The 10,005-nt window shown below is 31.4% G+C and overlaps 1 protein-coding gene across 1 annotated transcript; it reads right to left on the bottom strand.

The window, feature by feature from the left end:
* LOC123205668 (biotin synthase, mitochondrial-like) lies at positions 1 to 5,336 on the bottom strand. The gene is made up of 6 exons (XM_044622686.1): positions 4,951 to 5,336; positions 4,245 to 4,424; positions 3,641 to 3,747; positions 2,816 to 3,021; positions 2,087 to 2,226; positions 1 to 475 (listed from the first exon to the last, which is right to left on the bottom strand). The coding sequence occupies exons 1-6, from the start codon at positions 5,152 to 5,154 to the stop codon at positions 173 to 175; spliced, it is 1,140 nt and encodes a 379-aa protein (XP_044478621.1). The 5' UTR covers positions 5,155 to 5,336; the 3' UTR covers positions 1 to 172.
* Positions 5,337 to 10,005: the final 4,669 nt, after the last annotated feature.

Genomic DNA, 10,005 nt, shown 5'->3' with positions numbered 1-10,005 from the left:
TGCTTTGGAAATAATCTTAAAATTATCAAATATATGGTTAAAGTTCTTTAAGACTACTTCCAGTCCCAAGTGAACAAAATGGCCACAATGGTATTTTAATGAATTCAGCACAAAATTATAGAGATTTTGGCATTAGGGTGTGAACCTAACACAGCAATTACTCAACTATAGATTAAGCAGAGACAGCTGCTTTGCAGTTCTCTTCTTCGCAAGATTTTTCTTCGTCTTCGGAGAAACTGGGAGGTTTTGGCGTGAGTCCAAGAATCTTGAACATGAGTTGATCAGCATCGAAATCATTGTTAGGAGTTGTTAAGAGCTTTTCACCGGTGAAGATGGAGTTTGCACCGGCAAGAAAGCATAACGCCTGCTCAGGTATGGAAAATCGAACTCTTCCTGCTGATAACCTGACCATTGCTTTTGGCATTACTATGCGTGCTGTTGCAATCATCCGCACCATCTCCCATATTTCAACTGGCTGAAAAAGAAATTAAGAATTGACATGGTTCAGCTTCCCAATCTCAGAGAAAAAAAAACATCTTTGTGTCGTTATGATGGCAAATTACACATACAATCAAACAATTATCATTTTCCAATTATATGACAGTAAAAGCCAAAATCAGCAGCTGCAGCTAATTCCAAACATGAAGACTCCAGTAATATTTTTTTCATCATAATGCATGGATTTAACTAAAGCTAACAATTTTCGACATAACTCGTTAACCTACTATGATACAAAAAAAAAAAATCAGTTTAGGGTTGAGTTTTTTGCACAAATTCTAGTTCAGATTGTGTTCAAGTCAACTCAAAACTGAATCAGATCATTTTCGCATTGACAAAAAATCAAGCTGAACTGGCTTGAATGTATTACACCTGCATCAAGTGGAAGCTCTGTTGCAAAGTTAGAAGAATATAGAAAGGCAAAAAATACTACGATAGTTCAGATCTATTCTCAAGTGGAATCTATTAATTCTAGCGACACTTAATTAGCTCCCAGCAAGCTCTCTGTAAATTGTCCACCTTCACTGACATCAAGAAAAACAAAGATGATGTGTTCTATCTGTTGCCTCCTCTATTGAGCCCCAAACCAATTTCTCCTTCCACACCTTGTAAATGTGATGGAATGCAGAAAGTACCAGGCTTGGGAAGTGAAAGGAGAATAAAAGAGAGTGCTTACGAATATTCCATTGGAGTAGTGAACTTGTTGGAGCTAGATGGACATATAGATGAATATTTCAAAGTATCTGACTTGGTTCAGCCTTAAAGCAACAATGCAAGAGAGGAGGGTGGTTAGTGTTCTTATCGATGACCTGTCAATTTTGGTTGAGCTACTTGTCCACACCTTCAAGGATGAGATTTGTTGTGAGCAGAAACCAGTTCATGTGAATGGTTTCTGCACCAAATTGTGGCATTAAGGAGTTGGATTATCTTTTGCTTAAAAGCGCTAGAAAATGGTGAAAACAAGACTCTAGAAACAAGGAAACATAGTTGACCAGTTCTTATAGTTAAATGTGGAGCTCATTAGATTTTGTGTTCTTAAAATAGCATTCACATGGCAAGTTGACTAACATAGTTCAAGATAATTCGGATTCTGTCTGGTCAACCTGAATATAGTTCGGATTGGGTTAAGATTAGTAGATTTTGACACGATTATAATTTGGGTAAGCTAAGGGTTGAGAATTTCTGATTCATAACCTGAATTAACACAAAACTAACATAACCCAATGACAAAAATTGTTTGGTCTAGTTTTAACCATTAGGTTGGGAGATTTTAATACAATTCTAATTTAGGATGAGTGAGGGCTAAGAGTCTCTTACTTAAAACCTGAACTGACACGACACGAAAATAACCCAATAATATGAACTACTATATCTAGATTTAACTATAATATTATCTATCCTTAAGTCAGATACAACTTAAAGCTTGACCTGCTTAACCCTCTCCAAGTAGTCCTCATGAATAATCCAATTATTCAATATAGCTTACAGGCCACAGAACATGTAAAATAAAGAGAACTTGAAAACCAAAGATAATATGCACTCAACCAACAATATGTATAAGTATTGTGTAAGTCAGGATTAAAATCACCTTCTGATCTTGGAGGGGCGTGCCTTTCACTGCAAGAAGGGCATTGATGGGAACACTCTCTGGATGAGTTGGGAGAGTTGCCAAAGTATGCAACAAACCAACTCGGTCTTCCTCTGCCTCTCCAAGGCCTATTATTCCTCCTGTTAACAACATTTAAAAGTGACCCCAATATTCAAATTTGCTTTATCAAAGAAAAGATCCAATTTATCATTGAAGAAAAAGAAAGCAACAAGGTTTTCCAGGAGTCACCCTAGTGTTAAAACAGAAGACATGAAATTGATAAGCCAAAGTACCAAATGACACATGTTCAATTCAACACGATTGTTAAAAAACAAATTAATGATACAGATCATATCTTTTCACGTTAGGAAAACAGCATGGAAAGCCATCATGATGGCAGATTTGAAATAGTAAAAAAAAAAAAAGTTTATTTTCTTAATTTTTACATCAAGTGGCAAGTGATGTAAACCCAATTAAGGGAATATAGGAAATTTTATCATACAATAGTGTGGCACCAATAATTTTAATCGAGGACCTTTTGTCCAAAAAGTTCCCAGGCAAGTCAAACAAGACTGTCCAACATAAACATGGATCTTTTCCTTTTTCATTTTTTACCACTGGTGAACTTTCCTATTCTCCCTATTCAATCCAGATGATACAGCCGGATAAAAAAATCTGTGCATACCAATTTTAAGAAGAAACCAAATTCAACTTTTAGTACCAAATCACCTGAACAGACATTAATCCCAGCTTCACGGACATGTTTAAGGGTTTCCAAGCGTTCATCATAACTTCTTGTAGTGATAATATTCGGATAATATTCTCTGGAGGTATCAAGGTTATGGTTATATGCTGTAAGGCCTGCTTTCTTGAGTTCTAAAGCCTGCTGCTTCTCCAGCATGCCTAATGTACAGCATACCTCCATCCCCATTTCCCTGGTACATGGCAGATTCAGAAGACAGATTATCCATTAGATGAACATAATAAAAACCCTAACACAGGTTAATTGAAATGTCAGAATTTCACAGCACCAAAAAAATCGAAAGGACATCTGTGCATTATAGTCCTTTCAATTTGGGAAGGAAAAAAAAAAAATCATGATCAACAAAATTGACATAAAAAACTCAATTGAAAAGGCAGTAAATATAAATCAGCAGTGCCAGTCCACAGACATTTGCTGAACAGAAAGGATTAACAGCTGCAGAGCATATGTTATAAATTGACTGGAAATACTTGGCAATATTTTTTAGCTCTTTTTTATTATTAACATAGTGAAATTTTCCTCAACACATGGCTTTACGTTATGATCAGAAGTCCTTTCCAAATAGTTCCAAGACAAGAAGAAAATAAACATAAACAAATATGACAATAAGAAGAAAAGAGAACTCATATGGTATGAATACAACCTGCTCACTCGTTTGATAAATTTGTGGTAATGTGTCTCCACAGTATGGTATAATGAACTCATTTATGTTAGAAAAGGTATTCAAGTACGACCAGATCTCAACTTCTTCTTTTACCAAAATAATTTTTTCTTAAATGTTGACTTGTTACCTTATTTCTTTCACATATTCAAGGATGTTGTTGAAATTGGTCTTCCTCCCTATTGTGTCTCTCCATGCAGCACCCATACAAAAACGTGTACTGCCAGCCTCCTTTGCCTAATAAAAGAAATAAAGATGTTGACACCATAGTTATAGCATTGCATAAAAATATGACACCATGGTTATAGCATTGTGTTACATGTAATACAATATGAATCAACCAATAGTCCATAGATATTTGAAATAAAAACTAACTTGAGACTATAACAAACCAATCAGAGTCATTTTTCAGAAAAATATTCATTTGATCAATTTGTTCAAAACTTACACAGATTGTTTATGTTAGAGTAGAACTGGAATGATTAAATTGCTCTTTCACTGAACTCCATTGACTAATTAAAAAAAGTAATCTCTCTTAATTGATACTGTAAGTAACCAAGATAGCAAATAATTATCACTGTGAGGGGAAAAAAAACATAATACGTGCTGACACCTTAATTCAAGATCTCTTAGCAACGCAGCTGGGACACAAAGAGTAACTCAATACAACATAGAATAACATCAATCAATTATATTAAATAGTGTGATAAAAAGTAGTAAAATAAACTTCTTACTTTCTGTGCTGCCTGCATCACAGTTTCCTTAGTCGTTAGCTTTTGTGCTTTTACTCCAGTGTTGTATCTTGAGGATTGAGGACAATACGAACAATCCTCACTACAGCCACCGGTCTTGATAGAGAGAAGAGTGCACTGCTGCACCTCCCTGAAGTTATGAGCGTGTCTGTGAACTTGAGCCTAAAATCAGAAACAACCTCCAATTAACTCAAGAATTTTATAACCACTGTTGCATTATTAGTCACATCATCAAACAAGAAACATTTTAAGCAAACTAGAAAAATCTTGCACAGAACACCAAACTCATTAAGCTACCACTTGACTCTTAACAATTAGGCGACTTAAAGGTCTATTGGGTGGATTCAAGAGACCAGTAACCCTCGATACCGTAGGCCTTTTTGGAGCTAATTTGCCGTTCATACACGTGGAGACAATGTGTCAGTCCATGGATTTTCCTTCCTATTGATTAATTTTTCTAGAGGGTCCAAGGGCTCTCGCATATAAACACCCACAACCAAAATTAACTTTACCAATTAACCATAATTATCACACTGAGAAGTCTACACAATCTCAGAAACCAATAAAAAGATTAGCACACAGATAAATAACGGACTTCCAAACAAGAAACTAAACTATCAAAACACAATTCTAAACATAACCCACAAAAATTAAAGCTGCAAACAAGAGATTAATAGTTGAAACTAACTCCATGGAAGAGGAGATCGAGAACAGGAGAGTCGTAAATGGACTTGATCTCATCTTTGGACCAGTCGTGTCTAGGGCCTTCTCTGATAGTTCTCTCAGATTCAACTGCAGCCGCTGAATAACACAAACGGGAAGAATGAAATGGGAAGAATTTGGACGGTCTTAAGCTTCGTTGAGAAGTTAAAATGGAGCGAATCTGCAGCATTTTTGTTGGTTTAGTTTGAGAATTTTGTCGATGAAAACTAGGAACAAGAGAAGAAAGTTGAAGAGTAAAACTCAACTACTTTCGCCACCAACCTTAGAGATTTATAGCCGCCAAAAGACTATTTCCATTCCAGGATTTGCTAAATGAAAATTTTCCACTTTTTAACTTTCAAGATTCCCGAATGTCGTCTTCGCGAAAGAAAATGCCCATGGCATGGCTATTTTATTTTTTCCTTTTATGTTTGAATTCAACTATAATTTTTTAAAATATTGTAGGTGTTATATAAAATTTTTAAGAATTTTTAAAATCAGAAAAAGTTCAAAAGTATTTTAAAATTTTAATATTTTTCAAATAATTTTAAAAATAATAATTATATTTTAAAAAAATTAAACAAAAATAATATTTTAAAATTAGTTAGAGTTTTAATAATTTTAAGAGTCTATTAAATAAATATTTAAATTAATAAGTTTATTTTAATAATTTGGTATTTAAATAAGTGTTAATGTGATTTTTGTAATTTTAATTAAAAGGTGAAATAATCAATTTTTAGTAAAATAAAATAGAATTTACTATCGTAAATAAATGATGGGTGAGAATTTTACTATTTAAAACTTAAAATGTGAAAATTATTTTGGACAAGAAATAGTTATTTGGCCTTAGTAAATTTCCCCCCTTGCGTTTGAAGAAATTTATAGCTCTAGTCGTCCAGTAAAATCAGGAAAGAGGTCATTTTAATCCCAAAGATCAAACAAGGTGGTTAAATTTTGTTAAATGATGCAAGGTAATTTAGTCATTCTATACAGATAGCTTAATAATGTATCCATAATTATTTGTATATGATAGATACAAAACATGTAAAAAATTATACATATTCTAATATGTGTCGAAAATTAGCATAGTACGATGAATATATTGTACGATACAATATATCTCATTAATATAGGTTGATACACTTTTTTAGAAAAATACTGATGTAATGAGGGTGTATATGAGAAATTATAAAATTTTAGAGATGTTTTTAATATTTTCTAAGATGATGATATATTAATCGATTGTTTTACTATTTTATTATTATTATTTTTAAAAATATATGTTATAATATGATATGATATATAATATATAATATAAAAATTAGATTTTTGATATAAGATATGATACATAATTCAATTATTAAGAGTGGAAACGAAGTTTGCTGATTTTTTTTTTTGTTTATACAATTTTAATGCATTTTATGTTACATTTAATTAAATTATGGTTAGAAATTTTATAATGATACGGGTTTGGATAGGGTTATGAATGAGTTGAGCCACATGGGACTTGGGTAAATTATTATTGAGCTAAGTTCAAGCTTGAGCTTGTTATTGCATAGTTGAATGAGTTTGCAAGCTTATGACTCGGCTAAAATAAAATATCAATACACCTTTAGAAGTTGAAAATATTGTATTTACACTACAAAAATCTTACACCATGATTTTAAATGTTATTGATAAATATATTAGTTTTGAAGTTTAACAATAATTTGTCTAGGTGAGTTAGTTTTGAAGTTTAATGGTAAGTTAGAGCTCGAGTCAAAAACTTCCAAGCTCTAGTTAGACCTAAATGTGATTGAGTAGAGCTTGAACCAATCAATACTTTGTTTGATTGTGGCTCTACGTTCACCTACTTTGATTGAGTAACTTTGTATTTAATATTTAAGCTTATTTTAAACTTATTCCAATTCAAACGTGAAACAAATTAACAAATACTATTTAAACACAACATCAATATAAGTTAACACTATATTTTTGGGGTCTTACAGGGCTTAGGCTTGAACAACCTTTGTTCAAGCCTAAGCTTGAGAAATTAATGAATAAATTTTTTTGTTTAGGTGAGCCAAAGACCCAAATTCTATTCTTTCCAAAAAGGATTTTCTTATGAGTTGAACAATTAAGTTTCAAGCTTGCTTGACCCAATCAACGTGCCTAATCATATCAAAAGATAATGATTATAATAATTATTTATCAAAAGATAGTACAATATAAAAAAATTAAGATCAAAATGGCACCATATCAATAGATACAGAGAATGATATATTCAAAATATACAAATTCCTTATAGGAATATGATCACATAATGCAAAATATGTGACCACAATATTGTGGAAAATCAAACTGAAAAATGTTATTATAATTAAAAAAAATATTATGTGTATATATTTTTGGTATATAATTTAAGTACATAGACAATATGTCATCATGTAATTAACTATTACTTTATCTTTGATTTATAATTATCCAATCATATAATGACACATTATTTGTATATCTAAATTGTGTATTAAAAATATGTATGCATAATTTTATTATAACAAAAGTTCGTGATTTGTTAAACCCATTTACAAAATATAAATAGTTTAAGAGGTCTTGTTTGATATTTGAATTAGTAAAATAGTTCCCATTAGATAGACATAAACATGAAACTAAAATGCTTAAACTAGAACTATTTTCAAACATAAAAGTTTATGGCATAGTCAAATTTGGGGTTTGAGTTGCCAAGGAAGCCAATACGATGCCTATTGTTGATATATACAAGTGTATTTTTCTACTAGTTTATTAGATGAAAATATGGAGTCAATAGTCAAAGTAGTTATAATTAACAAGTCTATTTATTATTATAATATTGTAGATGGAACCCCTAGGAGGGATTTGACACCTAAGAAAATTAATTACATGAAGTTTGATGAGGCATCAACGATAAATAATATAATCAAGGTGGTGTTATAAAAGCGCTTCAAAGTTTTAGAAACGCTCTTATCATAGCCGTCTAGTATCCAAAAAACTTCTTATATAAACACATTCAAACATCTTTTCTAGAATCTCATCTTTGTCTTTGAGGCTTGAGTATATCATCTAATTAAAATATCTTTGACTTGGCTATAGACAGTAAAAAAACAATCTTTCTCTCATCCTTCTTTGAAAGATTTTGTATGACCGAATTAAATTTAAATATCTTTGAATTAAATTAAAAAATATATTTACAGAATGATAGTTTTTCAAAATATCTTTGTCTCTTCTTTCTTTGAAAGGTTTTGTATAGCCGAATTAAATTTGGATTATCCATTCTTCGAATGAATACAATATTGTCTCTACTTATTAATTTAACTATTAAAACTTAAAAGTGAAAACAGAGTCTTGTCAATAAACTTTATATATGATACTTTACAGAGATAAAAAAACCCTAATCTAACGATATTAATTTTCTTCTAAATCAATTCTTATGATTAGAGAAAACTATGAAATCATGGATATTACAAGAATTGACTATAAATTAAAGAAGACGACCAATATTAATTAAGAATAATACGAAGGCATTATGTAAACAACATTTATATAAATTATGTATAATATTTATATGTAGACAAATATAGCATACATGATAAACCAACTTGGAGTAGAATCTTAAAAATCAAATAAATTAACGAAACACTTATTTTAATAGCAAAAGCTGATTGATTGAGCAACTCGGCACCTCATGCATCACTTTGTTATGGGACATTGATGGGATTATTCGGAACGTTACTATGATTGTCAGGTGGCGAGGGGCTTCCTTTAACACCGATTTTAATAGAGTAATTAATTCCATTAACCATGTGGCCATGTGCTGCTGCCGTCTTCTCTTCTACAAAAATCATCGAAATTATTGCTTTGTTATCAGTTGAATCATTTATCTTGCATAATTATGAATATACTCATGAATTTATTTTACACAAAGAGACATTAATAGACGGAAATTAATATAATGAAATGGGCTCACTTGTTTGTGGTGATTCCACAAGCGTAAGCATAGACTCACTCACAATGTGCAAATCCATTGTTTTAAATTAAATGAACTAATTAAAGAAAATATATGAATTTGAAGAGAAATATATAAAGAAGATTGACTCACTGGTTTTTGCTGCTTCTGCAAAAGGAAGAATCGTTGAAGAGAAGAGGAGAATTAAAAGCAAGGTTACCAGAAAGTACGCAGATGGGAACTTGCCAGCCATTTTTATTGATTGTGCTTGAGAATATGGTATATTGATTATATAGACATATTTATAGCAAATTAGAAATGTTTAGGTGCCAATTTTCATGGAAAAGTTTTTTCTATGCATGTAATTTTGTCGAATCACTTTGAAAGTGTTGTGCGGTGCAATAACTTTGAAAATTATTTCCAATTTTCAATAACTTTGAAAATTATTTCCAATTTCGTAGTTTAAACTTTAGTAAAATTCCATATTTGAGATTTTCTTTTTCACTTTGATGACTTACTATTGAAATAATATTTTTTACAAATCAATTTTCTCATATATTACTAGAAAATAAATAAGGGTGTTAATTAACATAAGAGTCGAAGAGTACATTTTTAAAAATTATTAAGTTAGTGGGGGCTTCAACCCCCTCTCAACTCCTTGTGGCTTAGTCTTTGCTAGGGTTAAGAGCAAATTACATGATTGGAGTTGAAATCACTAGGTATCCGATTATAAATTCTGGTTTCTATCTGAATTGACAAATATTGGATATACTTTAGTTGAAATTTTGGCGGAACTAGTAGGGTCTTGGTCTAATTTTAATTCATCGCTCTAAGAAATCAAAATTGACCCATGAATTCTTGAGTATCCTACACAACGCTATTTTTTTAATTTCTAACTAAACAAAACAATGTGGTTTTGTGGATCACAAAATGATGGTGTTTGATGCGACTACTAAGCCACCATTTTATTGACTGCCATTCAATTATTCCTTCCCCAAATTTTTATGTGACCTATCTTGATATTTTTCTGCCCTAATCTTTCAGTTGTCCTACTGTCTTACCAGTTTTAACACTTTTTTC

The sequence above is a fragment of the Mangifera indica genome, unplaced genomic scaffold, assembly GCF_011075055.1.
Source record: "Mangifera indica cultivar Alphonso unplaced genomic scaffold, CATAS_Mindica_2.1 Un_0012, whole genome shotgun sequence".
NCBI lineage: Eukaryota > Viridiplantae > Streptophyta > Magnoliopsida > Sapindales > Anacardiaceae > Mangifera > Mangifera indica.
Note: the sequence above shows the minus strand (reverse complement) of the source record. Positions and strands in the feature narration are given on the sequence as shown.

Coding starts and splice junctions, on each gene's coding strand:
- LOC123205668 (XM_044622686.1), bottom strand. CDS start 5,154: ATGCTGCAGATTCGCTCCATTTTAACTTCTCAACGAAGCTTAAGACCG. Junction 4,425..4,950: donor TCGATCTCCTCTTCCATGGA/GTTAGTTTCAAC, acceptor TTCTGATTTTAG/GCTCAAGTTCACAGACACGC. Junction 2,227..2,815: donor TGGGATTAATGTCTGTTCAG/GTGATTTGGTAC, acceptor TGTTGTTAACAG/GAGGAATAATAGGCCTTGGA.